The sequence below is a fragment of the Hemicordylus capensis genome, chromosome 6 (genome assembly GCF_027244095.1).
Source record: "Hemicordylus capensis ecotype Gifberg chromosome 6, rHemCap1.1.pri, whole genome shotgun sequence".
NCBI lineage: Eukaryota > Metazoa > Chordata > Lepidosauria > Squamata > Cordylidae > Hemicordylus > Hemicordylus capensis.
Genome location: NC_069662.1, coordinates 76,546,152 through 76,568,324, shown reverse-complemented (window position 1 = coordinate 76,568,324; position 22,173 = coordinate 76,546,152). Strand labels below are relative to the sequence as shown.

General features: G+C 43.7%; 1 protein-coding gene across 5 annotated transcripts in view; it reads right to left on the bottom strand.

Moving 5' to 3' along the window:
• Positions 1–12,864: 12,864 nt before the first annotated feature.
• The window catches only part of ZPBP (zona pellucida binding protein), a 79,988-nt gene continuing 70,679 nt past the window's right edge, over positions 12,865–22,173 (bottom strand). For all 5 annotated transcript variants that reach the window (XM_053261369.1, XM_053261371.1, XM_053261374.1 and 2 more), the window contains one exon: positions 12,865–13,602. In XM_053261369.1, the coding sequence (XP_053117344.1) occupies positions 13,511–13,602 (92 nt within the window). In that variant the 3' untranslated portion in view covers positions 12,865–13,510. The remainder of the gene's footprint in view (positions 13,603–22,173) is intronic.

The following is a 22,173-nucleotide window of genomic DNA, read 5'->3' as shown; positions in this document are numbered from 1 at the left end:
AAATGAGGCTGTGAAGAGACTCACAATGGAGCATGATAGGCTCAGGATAAGAACAGGCCTGCTGGATCAGGCCCAAGGCCTATTTAGTCCAGTATCCTGTTACACAAAGTGGCCCACCAGATGCCTCTGAGAAGCCCACGGGCAAGAAGTGAGGGCATGCCCTCTCTCTTGCTGTTGATTCCCTGCAACTGGGTATTTTAGAGGCATCTAACCTCTGGATGGAGGTGGCCTATAGCCACCAGGTTAGTAGCCATTGATAGACCTGTCCTCCATGAATTTGTCTAAGCCCCTTTTAAAGCCATCCAAACTAGCGGCCATTACCACATCCCATGGGAAAGAGTTCCATAGATTAATTATGGACTGTGTGAAGAAGTACTTCCTTTTGTCGGTCCTAAATTTCCTGACCTTCAGTTTCATGAGATGACTGCAAAGGATGCCTGAATGAGTGTCGAAATCCCACTTCTAACCATCTAAGGGGCACTTTTTTGAAGGAGAGAACAATTTAACAAAAGGCATCTTTACTCCCATGTTGGTCTGACACTGGTGTTATTTTCCATCAGATTTCAAATAATCTAAAAAGATTATTTCATCATTCAGAATATTTACTCCTTCTCTTCACTATTCAACTATTCTGTTTAAGGAAGCTCACCCTCAGTGTACCACTCAGAAGAAATGCACAAGAGAGGAAAATGGTATCTAGAATTGACTGTGGTAGGAAAAGAAAAACTGAGAACTACTTTTCATGTAGCATATAAGCATTTAGATAATTCATGTTGTTTCGGTTTGAAAGTAATTTTAGATTAAAATTCCAAAAAGCATTTCCCCAGTTCTTAAAATGTCCTTCCTAAAAAACAATTTCTAGCTGGATGCAACAAGGATACCTAAGAAGGGAAAGTAATTTACAGTAAGGATTAAACTGGCTCATCAATGAGACAGCTCATCAATATTGCAGTAAGATACATAATTGAAAAAAGAAAACAAAATGGCATCACCTTTCAGCATATGATGCACATGGGCAGCTGAAACCATACAGTATCACACAACTAATGATTTGCTGCTTTGTGGATTTAATTACCTAGTAGGGAGCCATCGCCTTTTGGAGTTGGAATGGAAAATGAGCTGAAGAGTGGAAGTATCAGAGTTTGTACAAAACTAACTCTTGTTTTGGTAGAATAACTAGAGCAAATGTAAAAGTTCAGGAACTAACATTGCCTCCATTCTTATTCTATTAACAAATTAACATATATCAATACTTTAAAAACATTGGTGTTTTAAAAAAAAACAGATATAAATGAAGGTGTGTTGCAAGCCTGCTCAATTTAGGCCCCCCAGCTGTTTTTGGACTACAACTCCCATAATCCCCAGCCACAGTGGCCAATAGCCAGGGATTATGGGAATTGTAGGCCAACATCTGCAGGAGGGCCGAAGTTGAGCAGCCCTGGTTTGGGACCAGATAATTATCACTGAAGCCACAGGGGAATTTCCCAGTTTCATACACACAGAAGCTAATGTTTCAAGTTCGGGGGAAGCACATGGCCGACCAGCACAGCGGCTAGTGTTTCACTGATGTTAGGAGCACGAACACTTCGTTAGTCAGGGTTAATGATGTGCACGAAGCATTTCGGTGCCTCTAATTCAAGCCGCCAAAACACTCTGAGTTGCACCAGATGAATGTTTTGGTGGGGGGTGAGAGGGTGCTTTAAATGGAGGAAGGCAGGTCTTACATGCCCTTCTGCCGCTCCTCCTCCGCCCCACCATGGTGCTGACCATATTAAACAGCCAAGCTGTCTGTTCTGAAAAGGCACGCCACAGCTGCTCCCTGCTTGGCAAAAGGGAACTTCCCTGTTCCCAGCAGCCCACGGGCAGCATCGGCACATAAATGGCATATGCACAGGGAAGTTCCCTGTTCCCAAGCAGGAAACAGCCGCAGCGTGGCTTTTCAGAACAGGCAGCACCGCTGTTTAATAAGGACAGCACCGCGGTGGGGTGGCAGGGGGAGCGACGGAGAGGCAGTTAAGACCTGCCTTCCTCCATTTAAAGTGCCTGCTCTCCGCAACATACACCCCCAATGCATGAAACGCTTTGTGCACGTCCCTAGACAGGATGTCAGCCATTGATTTGATTAGGTAGAGAAAAATAAAGTACATTTATTTTTTTTAAATGAGGATCACTTTGCTTCCTGCTACTTTGTTTTTTAAACCTGGGTTTTCTGTTTGAGACTCCCAATCTAATTTCAGGCTCCACATTATTTTCACTAGATATTTGCCATTTTTAACAGCAACTGATGAAAATTCTGATTCGCCCCAGCAAGAATCCAGCAAAGGGTGTCAGTATTTCCATGGCTTTCTCACTTAATCCTTTGTACTCAGCTTGCACACTAGTCCGAAATTTAGGAAGAGACACTGTCGAGGACGTAAAGTGAAGAGCTGCTCCAGCTTCTCTGAGACACGGAGCTGTAAACCACCTGGATCATCCGTTACTCACGAAGTCAGGGCAGCACAGCACTTCTTTGTCTGCTCACTAGATGAGCTCAAGCGGGTGTCTCCCCAGAGCGAACTCTCTTCTGACCCATCAGCCAAAGAAGTGCTGCTGCTGTGCCTGCCCTTGGTTTTGTGAGCCCAGTAGTGGTTGGCTTCTGTCTCCATCTATCTCCCATCACCCCTATCGCCACACCTTGGACATATCAGGAAACACCCCTGCTCTCCTGACTGCTCCATCCTGAGTTGTTTGGGACCCCATTTTAAGTTGTTTGGGACTCCCTCGGGACTCCCAGTTTCTGAACCACTGATATATAGTATTTCTAGACTTCTATCATGTGGTAATTCTAGACTTCTACACACAGGTTTTAATCTGCACTGCCACAACTGCATTTATGAGGAATCATGCACTTGATTCCCTGTCTTCAGAAAAGCTTTTTACTTATGCAATGGTCTACTGGTTGATGGGAGAATTACTATAAGGACTCTACAGGTTAGGAATGTGCCTGAATTATTTTGGCACCCCATTAGAGAGGTGCAAAAAGTATTTGGGAGGCCACATCTGAAACATTTTGGCAGGAGGCAAACAGTAGCTTGAAGAATGAGGCATGCAGGTCCTTATCTGCTCCTCTGCCACCCCACAGCAGTTCTGGTTGCGGCTCTGGCCTTCCCAAAAGGCCGTGCACGGCTGCATCACTGCGATGGCATGCAAATGGCCACCACCACAACACAGCCATGCACAGCCTTTTGGGAAGAACAGTGGTGCGACTGGAACAGCAGTGGGGCAGCGGAGGACCAGGTCAGGACCTGAGTGCCTCATTCTTCAAGCGACCGCTCTCCACACACCCCCACACCCCACAGCTGCCCAAAACAATCATGACACATCCCTACTACAGGCCCTTGCCAAACTCTTTTTCCTCTCAACTCTTAATGAGAACTGGCCAGCTTGAGTACGAAGGGTATATTGTAACTCATTTTAAATTATGTTTTGCTCAAGTACATTCACAGTGATGCACCCAGGTTAACATTTGTTACCTGGACTATAGGTTACCTGAACTATAGTAAATGTATGGCCATAATATCCAAATACTCCAAGAGGTATTTTTCCAGAGGAGTGTTTTAAACTAAGGAAATCTTATGCAGCCATGTAGCCCATGGTCAAATATGAGAGCATATTCGCTATACAGACACATCAGGGTATCAGAAGTCTGGTTACAGCAGGATGCAAGATCTACAGCAAATAAATGTGGTTTGACGCCTGTTTAAAAGAGTTCAGACCCACCCCCCGCATCATATTAAGTTATACATACGTCTTTTGCTGTCCCAGAGCAGCATGTATGTGTGCAGGAGGTGGGAGAAGAGATTTTAGCCAGAAATAGGACCAGGGAAAGCATTTAGGTGTTAGGGGTGGTAAGAAACAAGTCAGGCCTTTTCTGAATACAGCTCATCTAAATGTGAACCACTGTTTAAGCATAACACCAGTTCATTTCACACTTGGCCTTCTCCCAAAACACAAGTTTACATTGTTTTTATAAATAAAGAGATGAAGTACCTGTTGACCACTGTTTTGAAAAGACATGAGATTGCCACATATGTTTGGCTACTGATAAACAGTCAAATCCATCTTATTTATTTATTATTTCTCTGTGTAAACTGCCCTGAGCCATTTTTGGAAGGGCAGTATAGAAATCAAAGAAGTAAGTATGTAAGTAAGTTGACACTAGCCCTCTTCAGACGTTATGAGGGCAAAAACGGGAAGGAAGTCCCGTTGCTCCACTGTCAATCACTCCCTTGTGCCCGACAAATACATTTACAGTGCTGTTTGCCTGATGTGGAGGTGCTTAAGAATGTTCAACAGAGATCTTGTAGGACATGCTTACGGCACCTCCCCATCAGACAAAAAGTGCTGTAAGTGTGTTTGTGGGGCGCAAGGGGGTGATTGACAATGAGGTGGTGGGACTTCCTCCCCGCTGTTGCCCTCATAAGCATGAGCGCCCGCAGTGTTCATAAACACCGAAAAAGGGCTACTGTTTGATTTACATTTCTTTTGCCTTACAAACATTCAGTTGTATCCAAAGAAAGTGAATCTTGACCAAGCATGATTGAAATCAATAGAGGCAGACAAGTTATTATTAATTTCAAAGAAACTTAGTCAGATTCACTTCTATTTCTTTCAGAAAAGAATTACATAAATAACGAACAGGTGCCCCCAACCCAGCACAGGGCAGCGTTTGGGAGCAGTCTGCCTTGTAAATAGCCTATGTACATCTGTATTATCATGCTCATACAGGCCCACTGAACTGGTTAGAAGCAAATGGGATGCCATCTGGGGCCACTAGATGCTATATGTGCCTGCAACTAGAACAGGTTTAAGGTCAAAATATTTTAGGAGCCTTAATGTGCTTTCATTAGTTGGCATGTGATAAAAAAGGTGCCATATTCATGAATCCAAAAATCATTGTGTTCTGTTTTATTAAATACTGATAATCAAAAATCAAACCAATGCCAAGCAATTTAGTGTCAGTGTGGTTGGCTCATTCTGGAGATGACATATTTATGTGATGTGCTTGGAATTAGTGTAAGAGCACTTCCGATCGACATCCTATTGTGTCCCTTTTTGCCACATGAAAATGAGGACTATCTGTTAATTGATTGTTGGTAGATTCCAGCTGAATGAAGATTAATTTCTTAAATTATTGCTTCTCTCCCTCTCCCCAAACTGCTTTTCCCCCAAGCTACTTATTTTGAGATGGCATTTGATAAAAATAGCTATTTTATATATTCTGCTAAATATTAGTTATGCTGTTTATACTAATGTTTCAACAATAAAAAACCCATTCTATTAATTCTAATTATGCCTTTTGCATTTATTTCTCATTAGTCTGAAAATCCTACATTGCCTATGCTTAAAAAACCTAATTCATTGAAGATCAGAATACATGAACAGCTACAAATTCCTAAACAAACTTTTATTTCTAGCAATAGGCCTTTTCAAGCAGAGATAATGCATGTGCACGTGTGCATGTGCACACACATTTCTTGCAAGTTCTTTCTCTTCCTTCAGAAAATCCAACGTTTTCATTTTAAAAAAACTGATCCCACATATAATCCCATTTTTACTAGGACAGAAATTAGAATAGTTAAACTCCAAATCCGAGGTGCTGAATAATGTTATGTCTTATTCTTTGATATCTAGAAAACTGTTATCAAATAACTGATGACATGTTTTTGTGTGTGAGGGAGGGAGGGAGGCAGCTCTTCAACCATTCCCTTTTTCTGCAGGAATTGTTATTCAAGATGAGATTACTCACAAAGTCTCAAGAGACTAAAGGTAATTTATCTCCATGAGTGTCTCTGATGGAAAAAGACTGTTACAAACATGCACGCAACAACAAAAACATCAGTAATGCATGGTATTAAACGACAACAAAATGAAATAGGAAAATACAAGTTCCTTGGGTTTCATCAATCTACACGAGGAGGGGAAATGCCAGGCTCAAATAAAAGGAGAGATTATATTTAGTAAGCCAAGCAAGAGCGCTTCAAAAACCATAGTAAACTTGGATGCCCTATAGCTCTACTATTCAGATATGCTGTTGTCCTTTTGCTTTTGCACATGGGGTTTCTGTCAAAGCACATTCTGCCTATGCAAGTTGCATGTTACTGCACGTACCCCCACACCACCTCATTCTGCTTTACATCTGATGCGGCCAGAACAGTTACAGAAGCAGAGAGAGCCTGCAGGTACTGATATGTCACTGAATCAGCAGTATGGCGTATGCTTCTTTGCATGTCTGAAAACGTTTCACATAACCAAGGTACACCAGACCTCTCTATGCATGCAGAATCCAGCCTAGAATTACTGGCAAACTGGAATTGATTGGTACTAGAATATCTGAGGTGCATCTGGGAGGTTCCACTAATCTCTGAGCTGCACAAGAGCAGGGCTGTATTCCCACAATCTCCATTCATTTCAATTAGTCTGGAAAGCTTCATGTCAAAAGTTGCTTAGCTGTAACTGTTGCTTTTTTCATGAGATATTCTGTGTCATCCCACATATAGAATTTGTCTGCACAGGCAATGTTACAGGAGATCGCCATTTTGAATACTCCAAACACCCCTCCCATGCACCCCTTTACGTGGTGCTGGTATGGAGGACCTGAATTTTGACATCCAGGAAAGATGCATGTACACGTTGGCAAAGGAGAAAGCAGAAAAGTCACAAATATGAGAAACCTGGAGAAATCAGCCGCTCACCATTCTGCGGAGTGTGCCATGAAGGTCACGGCTACTTCAGTGGCTCTACGGAGGCATGCTTAGCTAAGGTCAACGGGCTGGACATATGAGGCACGTGCAAGAATTGAAGATTTGCCCTTCGAGGACCAAGCTCTCTTCGGCAAAAAGACTGATGAGACTCTGCAGAAAGTGCAAAAGATGAGGAGCACTGCTAATTCTATGTCATTTTCGTCTAATACATCTAAACCTCCTTGACCAAAGTAGTCTTTTCAATCTGGCAAACATGCCACTCAGAAATAAAAGCCATCTACCTTCCCTAGGAAACAATTACTTTCTACCATTGGTGACAGGAACTCACCTAGCCCCCTTTTCAGCCACACGGAATGCTATCATAAGAACGTAAGAAAAGCCCTGCTAGATCAGGCCCAAGGCATATCCGGTCCAGCATCCTGTTTCACACAGTGGCCTACCAGATCCCTCTGGGAAGACCACAGGCAAGAGCTGAGGGCATGCCCTTTCTTCTATTGTTACTCCCCGGTAATTGGTATTTAGAGGCATGTTGCCTCTGACTGGAGGTGACCTATCACCTCAGACCAATGGGACCTCAGCATCATCCGCCTCGGTTATGCTTTGGAGTTCATTCACAGACTAGGGATGTGCAAACCAGCTTGATTTGAACTGCAGTTTGAAATTGCGGTTTGGGCTACTCTGTGGGAGGCCAGTGGGGGTGGGGAGCAGCTGCTGCCCTCGCCACAGTGGCTACCACCATCACGGCTCAATATTGTAAGTACCCCTGACTCCCCTCCCACCTCCTCTAGGCATAGGGATGGCCCCTGTCCCTTTACTGGTAAAGGGGAATCCTCACTGGATTCCCTTCTATCAGTAGAACCCCGAACCGGTCCCAGCATGGGTTTGACTGGGACCGGACTGAGTCCGTTCAAATCCAGACTCGAACCAAACCAGCAAAATCGCTTCCATGCACATCCCTATCACAGATCCTATCCCTCCCAGGTCCTCATCACAGCACCTACTCCTGTACTGGAGGAGGAGTTCAAGGCCCTCCTGCTAAAGGATGTGATAGAGAGAGTAACCGCAAATCAGACACATGGTTTTTATTCCCATTATTTTACAGTGCCAAAGCACAACCAAAGTCTCCAACCCATTTTGGATCTCAGAGAACTGAACAAATACATTGCATACAGATGTTTTCATATGCTTTCCGTCCCAACCATCTTGTCTCTGCTTGAGCACCACATGTGGATTGCATCCCTAGACCTCCAAGATACATACTACCACATCTCCATATGGCCACCACATCACCGCAAGTTTCTGTACTTCAAAGTCGGTGAGGAGACATATCCATTCAAGGCTCTTCCCTTCGGCCTGGCATTGGCTCCCAGGGTCTTTACAATATGCATGGCTCCAGTGGTGGCATTCTTGCAGCAGGAAGAAATCCAAATATTTCCATTTTGGGATGACTGACTCATCACCACAAACTCACTACAAGGGACATCAGCCTCTCTCCAGATGTCCAGCAGGACTTTGGAGTCTCTGGGGCTCCAGGTCAATTATGGGAAGTAGCTGTCACGCCCTCGATCTCAGACAGCGAGGAGGAAGGGGAAGCTGTCAACTTTTCAGCCGATGCAGGGCTGTCTGTGACATCTTCAACCCACACAGGGTCTCCATGAACCCTATCCTAGGACCTCCAGAATGTGTCCAAGAGGCAGTCACCTGGTGGATACATCTTGGACAAGTGTCATTCGGCAGCCCATTTCATCCCCCCTTGCCGACCAGGGTTATCACCACAGACACTTCAGAGACCAGTTGGTGTGTGCACATAGTATGATTCCATCTGAGCAGTCATTGGACTCCAGCGGAGCACAACAAACATATGAACTACTTGCTGGCCATCTTCCATGCACTCAAAGTGTTCCTTCCTCTGATCCAGAACTCGTCTGTTACCATACAACCAGACAATACCACTGCCAAAGCGTATAAGAACAGACAAGGCTGGACAGCTTCAAGGTCACTTTTGGCCTTAATTATTGATCTGTGGCAGTAGTGCATCGCCCATAAGGTTATACCACAAGCTGTACATATATAAGATGCATAGAACCTGCGAGCAGATGCCCTCAGCAGGTCATCAACCATCTCTCATGATTGGGTACTCAATCGTACCATTCACCTTAATGTCTTCAAAAGAGCACTCCCACATTAGATGCCTTTGCATCGAAGGACAATGTGCAGTGTGTGAAGTACTGCTCAAGAGCCAGTAAAGGGGGCAATTCATTGGGGGACACATTCGCCCTACCTTGGAAGGGACATTATACTTATCTCTTCCCTCCAATTCCATTAATCTTGAGAGGACTCCTGAAAATTAGACAGGAGCAGGTACAATACATTCTGGTGGCCCCATGGTTCATGGGGACTACAGCAGATGGCCTCAGAGCACATACAGCTTTCACGTCCTCCTCACCTTCTTTCATAGGCTTCAGGTCATGTTCTGCATCCGGACATAAGATTGTTCCATCTGATGGCGTGGAGGATCTCGCCAATTTCTCCTTAGATCCTCAAAAGGTCCTTCAGGAATCTGAGAAACCTGCAATGACAAGATCAAATTCTCATAAATGGAAAACGTTCTTTACCTTTGCAAACCAGCATGGGTTCGATGTTTGTTCCTTGAAAGTTTGGCAAGTTTGTTCTTACCTCTTGCACCTGAAGTAGGGTTGAAGTTTTCTTCATTAAAAGTTCACTTGGTGGCAATCATTGCCCATTCTCCTAAGTCTGAACACTCCTGGTTCCACCATCCAATTTCCTTAAGTGTCTCTCGCATGTCCTCCCTGATGATCCGGTCATGGCCGTGGGACCTGTCCTTGGTTCTGGCCTGTTTATTGGGCCCTCTGTTTAAGTCTCTAGCCACCATGGAACCCCAACTACTTACCTGGGCAGCTGTGTTTCTGGTTGCAATTACCTCAGCATGCAGAGTAAGTGAACTTTGTGCACTGCACATTGACACACCATATCCGATTTTCCATGCGGACAAGCTAGTCTTACAGCCAGACCTTCAGTTTCTCCCCAATGTGTTGTCTACTTTCCACCACTCACAGCCAATCAACCTACCTTTCTTCTAGCACCCATCTACACCAGCGGAATGCAGGTTGAATCTCCTTGACATATGGAGGGCTCTGGCACTCTACCTCCAATGATCAGCGGAGTGGAAGCAGTCAAAGTCCTTGTGTCTTAAGAGGGTCATCGTTGTGGCTGCCAGATTTCAACAAAGACCTTATCCAAGTGGATAGTCTCCACAATTGAGCTCTGTTACAAGCTGGTGAGCAAAGAATTACCACCTACAATCAAGGCGCACTCTAGAACCATGGCATCTTTGGTGGCTTTCAAGAGGGCTATACTGCTGGAAACTATCTGCCATGTTAACACATGGGCTTTGCCACATTCCTTCATCCAGCACTATGCCACTGATGCTCGAGCTCGCAGGGATACAGCTTTCGGGATTTGATTAAGCCCACCATGAAGTATGATAGCTTGCTATGCTCCCATTTGTTTAGAAGACAGAGACCATGTTGAAGAACGACAGGTTGCTTACATGTAACTTTGGTTCTTCTAGTGGTCATCTGTCCTTTTACATGTCCTCCCATCCCCCCTTAAGGATGCCAGGGTCTCCTGAAGACAGACTCTGGGACTAATAGGATGATGAATGGCACAGCCCCATATAGCAGCTGGGGGCAGCGTTCCCGCCAAAGGTTGCAGAGCAGAAGCTTGGAAGATTCTGACATGGTCTCTGCACCCGTGTGAAGCCCCATTTGTGTAAAAGGACAGATGACCACTAGAAGTTGCTTACCTGTAACTTGTCATTACAGGGAATCATAGAACTGATCCAAATCCAGAATCCTTTGCCTGCCTTCATATACGTACCCCACCTAGAAAGCCAACACAAGCCCTTCCTAGAGTACCAGATAACCAGTCCTCCTGACCTTCTCTCAGTCAAGCACCCAGTGTCCCCCGGGTACTGTGAATTCCATCACTGGCCTGGTTCCTCTGCTTCAATTTAAGTTAACAGAGAATCTAAACACTATTTACTAACACCAGAGAATCTACTTATAGTTAATGTATGAGAATCTACATTGCTTTATTAGGTTAAGGTTTTTATTAGCATTAAGGGTTAAATGCTGGAAAATCAATGTTTAGACACAAATTGACATGTGTACCCTTGTCATGTGGGAATGCCCATTTATTCCTTGTTTTCAAACTTTCATTATCGGGCTTCTGCTTTGACTTTAGTTGTCTCAAAAAAAACCTGCCCACCCTTTTTGATCCCAAAGAGGGGAAGGTACACCCTGCAGCAGAAAATCCCTCATAACAGCAACAGGTGGGATCTTCTAGAAAGCTCTAGACTAAGAGTGCTGCCTCATCTATGTGTAGGCGCATTCTCTACATGGAGCAAGGAGGCATGGAGTGTCTTTCTGCTCAGTTCTATGCATCCTGTGACTAGGCAGAAAATATGGCCTATCGCATCCTAAAAACTGACATCATGACCCTCTACTCTGGGGAGAAAGGGTAAGATGCATGTGCACAGACTACCCACTGTGGAGTTACAGATAAAAGTATCTGTTCTTCTCTGGGGGTTCTTTACAGTCCCACATATGGAAAGTGAGCAAGCAAGTTCAATTAGAATAGGGTGTAGAATGTGGTCAATTGAGAACTATTCAAACATGTAGGATAAAACATCTCAGCACATCTAGGCACTCACATCTAGTCTGTAGGTCTAAACATAACGTTTGAAACAAGCAGAGGGTGCAACCTTGTGACTATTCTACAGATGTCTACAATGACACCTCTGGTGAAGATATAGTCATAGACTTAACAGAATGTGCTAACACAGAGCCTGAGCAAACCTTTCTTTGCATGCTGTAGCAGTACAATAGAGCTCTGACAAGTCACTGAGATCAGTGTTATAGATGAGATAGGACCACACTTGATAGTGCCACACTAAGAAATAAAAAGCAGAGTGGGATTTCTAGAAGACTTAGTTCTATCCATGTAAAAGGCTAGAGCATGATGAAGGTCTAAATCAGCACAATGATCATTCTCCACCAGCAGAGTTACCTTGTACACAATGCAACAAGAAATCAGAGGCTCAAAAGGTTTGCTTATCAGAAATTATTTGTCCCACTGAAGCGAAGAACCCATAAGAAAAGAGGATGGAGCTTATTTGCCCACCCCTCCAGGAACTGTTGAACTATGTTTATCTTCGCAACAAACCTGTGAGATAGGTTAGGTTGAGATATAAGTGACTGGCCCAAAATCACACAAAGAGTTTCATGGCTGAATGGGGGTTTGAACTCAGGTCTCCCCGGTCCTAGTCCAACTCTAACCACTACACCATGCTGACATATGAACAGGTCATAGCTCTTCGTTCAGTCCAAAACAAGACATAAGTATTTATTTATTTTTTTAAAAATGGAAACCTCCCTCCACCTTGCCCTGCCCAATTCACCCATATGACATCAGGCTCAGTGTGTTCTCTCAGTCATCAGGTTTTACACTATCTCAACCAGAAACTCCCATTTTAGAAGCTTTGAGATCTAATGACATGAAACATCTTCAGAGTTCAAATGCCAGGCTCAAGATGCACACTGAAGCAGTGGTTCACTGGAATTTTCTCCCTGTGCCATTACCTGCACAAGGTTATGGGGCTGTACAGAAACCTCAGTTCTATCCTTCACTGACTTCTTAGAATCATCATGTTTCATGATGACACCCAGATCCTAAACAATCTTTGGGACTATCTTCTACAAAACCTCTTGCTAATACAGAGAGGTGTGTGTTTGTATGGATTTCCTATACTCATGAGAGTGGTGCAACTCTCAGGAACCTATTTCCAAGAGGCACAATGGGCTTCAGAAGTCACCAAAAACTTCCCCTCCCCCATAGCACTAGCACAGCCTTAGTCTGGATGTCAGCCACTTTTATCATATAATAAGAAAACAATCCTAACTCCATAGCCACATCACTGCTCTACCACATTTGCAGAGTTGTCCTTTTTTATCCATATGTAACAACCCTGTGAGGCAGATTAGGATGGGAGTTGGCCACTGGCCAAGGGGATTCAACAAATATCAACACTGAGCAGATATCTGAATTCAGGTCTCTCCAATACAACTCTGGAGACAATTTTATTATTAAAACAACTGAATACAATTTTATTATTTTTTTAAAAATGTATATACCACTTTTCAAGGGCGGAGATAGGGGGGAGTCCTCCAAGCGGTTTACATAGCAAAAGGAAAAAAATGAATCCCTGTCCCCAAAGGGCTCATAATCTAATTTAAAACACACACACATGGTACCAACCGAAGCCACTGAAGAGATGGGAAATAGGCAGTTGTTGTCCTGCCAAATATAAGACATTCCCCACTTTAAAAGATGCCTCTTATCTAATGCACAGTACTGGTTCATCTTCATTTTATCACACTGATCTTACACCGAAATTGATATACTAGATCAGTCTCAAACTTGATAAAGGTCTTAAGGCCACAAATATTTGGAAGAGACTTGGTTTCTCAAAAGTAAAACCACATGCCCGGCCACAAAAATAACTGAAACTACGAGGGGCAGCAAAATAGAATGTAGTTTTTCTGCTAATGATGACAAATGCAATATGCTGATGTAATACAAATTAAATGAGAGTTTTCATAAAATTATTTTATTTGTATCACCAAGATATAAATCAAATACATTGTGCTATTAAACATAGCAAAAAAGTTTATGCTGGCATCCTGTTAGCAATGTGTTGCTCCATATTCCAAACTTTTGTTGCATTGCAGGCAGTGAACTCCTTCATGAGGGTTAAATGATCCTGGACTGCAAACCACTATAAACAAACATACATTAAAATGCCATAAGAATAGCTTTTATAGAATTATTAACTAAGATTTAAAACCTTATATTGCAATCTGTTTTAATCATTTACACAAAGGATTTCATGCATCAGGAAATTGAATCCATCTGTGTAATCCAAATCCCACATAAGGATTTACTGGGGCTATTCACACAACGTGCCCACAGGCAGGCAGTGGGGGAGGCAGGGTTCAACCTACCTTCCCCCAGATAATCATGTGCAGCCCCTGTGGCACACAAGCCGCGCACCCACACAAATTGCGCTGCAGGGAGTAGCACGGATGACTATCGGTGCTGCTCCCGGCAGCATGGGCAAACAGAGGCCGGGACTCATTATCTGGGCCTCCAAATAGCCCCCAGTGCACCACATACTGAACGCAGTGTACTGGAGGACTCCCCCAGGGGCCGGGTGCTCTAGGCACCCATCTCTGTGTCAGCATGAGCCAACACAGAGAAGCCAGTGTCAAAACCAGCATGATCCCAGGAACAAGGTCAAGAGCACATTTGCCCCCTTAACCTCATTCAAGAGCCAGGCTTCGGCATTGGGTTTGGTGCTGCAGAACCACCGGGATCTGCATTGATCCCAGCGGTTCTCACAGGCAGCCAAGCGCAGGCTTGGCTGCCTAAGCCTGGGCTTGGTTGCTCATAAGAACATCCTCACTATGTGAATAAATACCTGCTGTAAAGGAGCGAGGAAGACCATATTCAACAATTGGGTAATGCTTGCCTAACCCCATGCCATATGGTCCCTAAGCTTGTGCACTAAGCACCCTTCAGTCAGCCTTCTACTGCTCTCATGGATTTCTGCTCCAATATGTTGGAAGCAGCAATGTATATTAAAGGCAAACAAGACTCTTATATGTTATGCACTCTTCACCACCAGAGAAGTATTTGATATGGTGGTCTTTTTCCTCCATTGGCTCAAAAAGTGAATTGTAGGCCACAATGATATAGCAGAGTTTTACATCAAAGCACACTATCTGGACGTGTCCCATATTCAATGGGACAAACTGCCATGTAATGTGTTTAGGACCAAGATGTTCATATTTGTATTAAATAGTTTTAGCTCCACCTAGTGATTAAAAAATACTGGCAGGCTAGTTAGAAGAATTAAACAACATTTTATTCAAAGCACAGCTATGCTGTAAAGTCAAAAGAATTATGTGCAAGGACATGCTTTGTTTATCTGCCAGAGTAGAGATGTGCAGAACATTTTGAGCTCGAAATGTTCTGACTCAAATCAGGCCATTTTGAGTGTTTCGAGCTTGAAACAGAATGCCCTTTAAATGAAGAGCCTGTTTCAAGCTCAGAACAGATAGACCCTGTTCCGAATCAGAAAGTTTTGCACCTCTTTTGCTCTAAAAACTACCTTCAACTCTGCTGTCTGTGTGATCCCTCTGACAAGGGATCCCTACCCTCTCTTCTCGGAACTTTGACTGTTATCTAGTTTAAAGGCCAAACTGAATGTGTTAGCTGCACTGGCTTCCGACCGGATTGCAATCTCCTTGCTTCAAGGAGATCACAAACCATTTGGAAGCCAGTGCCAAAACTAGCAAGCAAGGGCAAAATAGCCCGCCAAAATGATACACAGAACATCCAGGCATTTGTGTTCCATTACGAGCTTGGAATGGAACGCAAATCCCATTCCATGCACATCCCTATGCAAGTCAAATCAACAGACATTCATTTAAACAAAAAACAAAAAAACCCTGCACTATCCAAATCCTGTTACAATTTCTTTTATGTACACAAACACGGGTCAGTATCTGCTTTTTATAAAGGAGCCAGCAGTAGATGAAGAACAATTCAGCATATCTCTGCTGCATGTCCACCAAACAAATTGTTCCTTATAGTAACATTTGCATAATAAAGTGCCTGTATTAAACTGAAAGTGTCTAGGATATGTGCAGAGGGTGCCCCAGCCATATGGAGGAATTTAGTTCCTGGTTTTCAAGGCTGTTTTACCACATCCTTCATAACTATCACTTAAGCTCTATTTACACTATAACGTTATATTGGTTTCTTCCCCGCCCCACTTTCTTGCAGCACACAATACAAAGAATCTTGGCAATTATAATTTGGTGAGATGCAGCAAACTCTGTATTACATGAACTCTGTCCCACTCAGTTCACAGGATTAAGACTGTTAAGTCACAGAAGGACTGTTAAGCAAGTTTAATGGCCAAACTAGAAGTGACGGTGACAGACTCGTGTTTAAATCCCCAGGCTTAAACACATAGGTCTGCAGCTAACATATTCAGTTTGGCCTTTAAACTAGCTAACAGTCAAAGTTCCGAGAAGAGAGGGTAGGGATCCCTTGTCAGAGAGATCACACAGACAGCAGAGTTGAAGGTAGTTTTTAGAGCATAAGAGGTGCAGAAGTGGAGGGTGCTTCGCCCAGCTGTGGCTCATCTCTCCACAATGTGCCCCACCAGCGCTCCAATAGCAGAGGTAAGCAGAGCTGGAAGAAATGTACTTGGAGAGGAAAGGTGACAGGGAGGTAAGAAATAATTTCAATTCCCCCACCCACATGTCACTTTTGCTCTAAAAACTATACTTTCCACCTGACACTTTAAATGTGATTAGGGCAGATTTCGATTTAAACACTGCCTAGAGATTTTATATTAGGTGGTATACAAATTCAATAAATAAAATAAACGAACAAGCAGGACTGTCACTGTCATGCCTAATTTGGCCTTAGGTCCACAGCACAGACATGTTTTAGTGACTCATGTGATACAATGCAACTAAACATCTACCCTTAGCTGATGGGATATCCCCAGCTACTTCCAGTTTAAGGGGAATTCAACATATCAGAGAAGAGCAAGTGGAAGAGGATATTTCTTCAAACACCTAAGCAAACGATAATGCAAACTGAAAAAAAGTACTCTTTTTGTCCAGGTCCTCAATACTCTTCCTTGTGCAGAGTTATGAGGTAAGAGCCTCCAAAAGATTCATTTAAGACTCCAGAAAACTACACAATCTCTGAGCACCTCAAGGAAGCTCCCTAATCAACTGAGCTAAAGCTCAGTCCCTTTTGTCTATCCTATGTAAGCTCTTCATTCAGAGCTATGGACTGTCTGCAGGGCTGGGCAAAGAGCTAGGCATGGTATATCCCAGTCACATGGGTGGAGCAGGGTTTATAGAGAGTATAAAAATTGACTCTGTCTAAGCTTTAGCTGTAAGGTCAGAGAACATTGTCAAATGTGGCAAGACAAGTTCACAGACTGCACAGCTCCTTTGCTCCCCATGCTCGTACTGGTTCAGAGACTGCACTTTGCTGGAGCCTTAAAGAACAACCTTTGGTGGCTTTTGAACTTTTCTCCTAGTGTCCAGAACCCAGATGGGGTGGGGGTGGGGGACTGATGACATTTTGGAGGGGCAGTCAAAAGCACATCCCAAACCAGAGGTGCTTTTTGACAAGAAATACAAAGTGAAACAGAAAATTCTGCTCTGCCTCTACTCTAGTTGCAGTGCCTTGAACTAAAGGATTGTCAAGGAAAAGCTTGCTCTGGCATGCCAACTAGGAAAGACACTTAATATGCCCAATAGTTGTAGTACTCTACTTCCCAATGGGCGAATTTTCTATTTCCTGCTTCAAGCCCTTAAAAAAAATTAGCACCAACAGTTCATGTAAGCATATATAGGTCTGTATAGCAAAATTAACTGGAGTGAGATCTGGATCAGCAATGAACATATGAAAAATCTTATTTGTGTACCCGGCATAATTTCCATCTCCTGGGTGAAGGCAAGAAATTGAGAAAAACTTGAGGGGATGACCTAGTGTTTATTTAGATCACTGCTGAGAAAGGAAGTAACATTTCTCTACACAATAAACATACCATGTCTCAGTTGGCTTTATAGGACATAAACTCCCTTGATGCTATTTCAACCCAGGTATGAGCATCACAAAATATCCTACCTCATATATTTTATGGGCTTCTATCGTGCTATTCCACACCTCACAAATCTTTTAGTGCACTAAACATGCTAATTTGAATTTTAACTGACATTTTCTGTACAATTCCTGCTTTCAGAATTACATATATTCTGTACAGTTTTCCTTTTCCCTCTGAAAATATAACACACAAAGCATATTTTAAAGGCTCTGTGAGAATGAAGAATCTTGCCTTAGTGCAATGAGTTAGACCTGGATGACTGCACCTGCAGCCTAAAAGACTAACTACACTGATGAAATGTGACAAAAATGTATGCACACTCACAGAACATAAGCCTTGGAATAAGTGACTCAAATGCAGATCCAGATTGCATTAATGCAGATGAACCACAATACCAATAGCATAACTAATGCCCTTAACAAGTTTCAGGTGTTTTTTCAAAAATTAATAGAAACACAGAAATAATCATGGTGGGTTTGTGGGGGTTTTTTTTGGGGGGGGGTTACACTTACACCCAAAAATTCAAGCTGCTCTTTCAATACAATGATTGCTTAATTGAGAAATAAGCAGTCAGATTTCCTTTAGGTCTTCTAGCCAAACCTTCACCCAATCGCACCAAACTCTGCATAATATAACATATATCTTAGCAGAGATAGGCAACTTGTTCAGCATCAAGTATTACATTAGATCTCTGAAAGTCTAAATGAGTTGAATTGCTGCAGAGACCTATGAATAGGCCAGGACTGTCCTAGGTAGAAAGGCAGTAGTTCATCTGCATTATTTCACATACAAATCATACTGATTATATGTACATTGTAGACTATAGGCCCACAGGCTGCGGACAAGTCTCCAACAAGAGAAGCCTTCCATCCACTGTACACAAGTACAGCTAATCACCACCAATTTACAATTATTTATTTATTGTTAGGTTTTTATATCACCTTTCATTAAAACAATCTCAAGGTTTACAAAACATTTAAAAATAAAAAAAACTATTAAACAGTTAAAACAATACAAATATTAAATTGGAATATAAAAATACCAATCTAATTAAACGTTTTTTAAAACATACAGAAGAGCAGCAGCAACAGAAACAACCCTCATATAAAAACCTGGGTAAAAAGCCAAGATTTCACTTGCTTTCTGAAAACTCTGATGGAGACATTGGGAGGAACATTCCAAAGCCTGGGGGCAATAAGTGAAAAGGTCCTGTCCTGTATGCACGACAGCTGGGCCTCCCTCATTGTTGGCACGCAGAGCACAGCCCCCTCCAATGACCTTGCCAAGAGGGCAGAAATATTTGAGAACAGGCAGTCCTTCAGATATCCAGGGCCCAAACAGTTAAGGGCTTTAAAGCTATAAAATATATAGCTATAAAAGCTATATATTTATAACTGAATTTTAAAACAACATGGTCAGCATAGAATAAGTGAATCTGAAAACATATACAGTATACATGTGGTTGTACTAGCTAACCTCTGAATATAAAACTTTAATATGCACTGCCCTTCATATTTTCAGTCTCATCTCTGACCATTTGAGACTGAGGCCTGAGAAACACTTTCGCAGCAAGGAGTGCTAGTATACCTGAAGCTGCAGGGCCAAACTGCATGGAAAGCTGCTTCACACATGATGTGCCCCATGTGGAACAGCGCCCAGGTACCTCCATTCTCATGTGATTTCCAGGATGCTTGCACAACGTATCAACCCATTTGTAATTAACATGTAATAGCTGCCCCAATAATGGTTGTTAAGCTATTCTGGTAGTGGTGAGGAATAGAAGAAGTAACATTGGCAGGTCAGCAGGCCATTACAGGGGAAGGGAAATCAGAAATTTAATAACTGTTTCCCCTTCTGGCTGTCCTGCCAGCTCTTTGATCTCGGGGAGCAGTGCCAACTACCTACAAAGCCTCACTGTCGTGAACTGATAGCCCGGCTAACCCTACAGGATTTACAACCCCATGAAAGTAAACAGAAAGCAGCAACGAAACTGGATGAAGGAAAATAAAAGGCTCACAAAGAAAACAGTAAATGAATAAAGTCCCCTGAACTGAAACTAGGTACCCCGCTCTAACAATAACTGAGTAATAAGTGGAAGGGAAAGACAAAACAAGGAATGAAACAAGCAAAGGACACAGAACAAGGAATAAAGAGAACAATGCAGGGAAGTACAGACAAGACAAACTGGAACACGGAAAAGATATAATATGCAAGAACACACTATAAGCTGCCAGCGAAGTTGCAAACAGCAACTCAGCCATGGGAGACTGTTGAATATATATGGTTCCACAGAACCAACAACCAATCAGGCTTCCCTGAGTCAGCAGTTTGGCTTTCTTTCTTGTGATCTCCCGCACCTGCGCAAGTCCCACTGAGCCTATCTCTTGATACGTCATCTCAATACAGGGGAAATCCCAGGCTCTTCCTCATCAGAAACCAAGTCTGGCAGCTGTTGAGAATCTTCAGCTCCAGAGTCTGGTTTCTCTGCCAATTCTTGTTGCTGTGGCTCACTAGCAGGCGAATCCTCCTGCTCTGATTCTTCTGATTCTTAAGTCTGAGCCATGACACTCACCTTGCTCCTTTGTAATGCCAGGTCGGTCCAGAATAAATCAGAAATAATCCATGATCTGCTTATGGATGGAAGGGTCAACCTGACACGTATCACTGAAACTTGGCTGGGGGAGGCTGGTGGCCCAGTTTGGTCCCAGCTTCTCCCTCCAGGGTACTCTGTTGAGGAGCACATGAGAGGACGTAGGTGGGGAAATGGAGAGATTGCGGTCTATAAGAATAAAATCTCCCTTACCCAGATCTCTGCCAAAGTGTCTGACCATATTGAATGTGTGTACTTAAGTTTGTGGACCAGGGATAGACTGGGACTTCTGTTGGTGTACCAATAACCCCACAGCCCAACAGAGTCCCTAACTGAGCTGACAGACTTGGTATCAGGATTGGAGTCTCCCAGGCTTATGGGGGGGGGGGCTTTAATGTTCACTTTGAGACCAATTTGTCCAGGGCAGTTCAGGAGTTCATAGTGACCATGACTACTATGGGCCTATCCCAAGCGGTCTCGGGACCAACACATGTTGCTGGTCACATACTTGATCTGGGCTTTTATTCTGTCCTGGGTGGTGTTCTATGAGTGGGGACTCCTGTCATTGTCATGGATGGACCACCATGTAGTTAAGACACCATTTAGTTGTAATGGAAGGACCACAACCTCTGAAGGAGTTAGGGGCCAATTAGGATGGTCCGCCTGAGAACGTTATTGGATCCAATAGGATTCCAAGAAGCCTTGGAAGGATATAGTGTTGGCTCTGCTGGTACTTCCATTGCTGCCCTGGTAGATGACTGGAGATGACTGGAGCGCAAGAGGTAGATGACTGGAGCGCAAGTGGAAGACAACTCAACTCAAATCCAACAGATTACAACATAGAACGCATTTGGAGATCTATGCTCCAGCAACATATGTGGCAAAGAAGCAATTCTATTCTGCCCATATTGCATCCACAGGCTCATGCCCAACTGAGTTGTTTAAAAGCCTTGAAGCTTCCATGGTTGGGCAAGGTAATTGATAGGGATGTGCATGGACCTGTTTGGAGGCCCCTTTACAGGCCTCTGAACAGGTTCAGACACTGGGCGGTTCGGAGGCTTGAAGGCAGGTGGAAGGACAACTTTAAGTGCACTTACCGCTCCCTCTGCTTTCCCCCCGCCAGTGCTCCATTTGTAAAGTATCCATCAGGGCGGCAGCATATCTCCCTGCCGCCCTGTTCTCTCTTTGGCCGGAAGTGCTGGGTGCGCGTGCATTCGCTCATGAGCATGTTGGGCACACACACAAGTCCTACATATGTGCACACACACCTAGCACTTCCAGCCAAAGAGAGCACAAGGCGGCAGGGAAGTATGCTGCCACCCCGATGGAGCCTTTACAAATAGAATGCCAGCAGGGAGGAAGTCGAGGGAGGGGTAAGTACACTCTCCCCCGCCCTTGAGTTGTCCCACCCCTGCCTTTGAACTGGCCCCTGCCGTTTCTATGAAGAGAGAGAGAGAGTGGTGGCCTCCCAGCTCCACAGTCTTGGAGGAAACTGATTATCTAGATCCATTTCAAACTGGTTTTCGGGTGGGCTATGAGGTGAAGACTGCCTTGGTCAGCCTGCTGGATTATCTCTAATGGGGAATTGACAGAGGGAGTATGACTCTACTGGTCCTTTTGGATCTCTTGATGGGTATCCTTCTGGATTGTCTGAGGGAATCTGGAGTGGGAGGCACTGCTTTGTACTGGTTCCTCTCGGGCAGATTCCAGATTGTGTCACTTGGAGACTGTTGCTCTTCAAAATGTGAACTTTTATACAGCATCCCCCAGGGCTTCATACTGTCTCCAAAGCTTTTTAACATCTACATGAAAGCACTGGGATACTTCATCAGGAGATGTGGTGCAGGGTGTTATCAGTATGTTGATGACACCCAAATCTATTTCTCCATGTCAACATCATCAGGAGAAGGCATAACTTCCCTAAATACTTGCCTGGAGACAGTGATGGGCTAGATGAGGGATAACAAACTGAGAATGAATCCAAATACGACGGAGGTACTTATTGTGTGGGGTCAGGAGACAATTTTGAGCTGCCAGTTCTGGATGGGGTCACACTT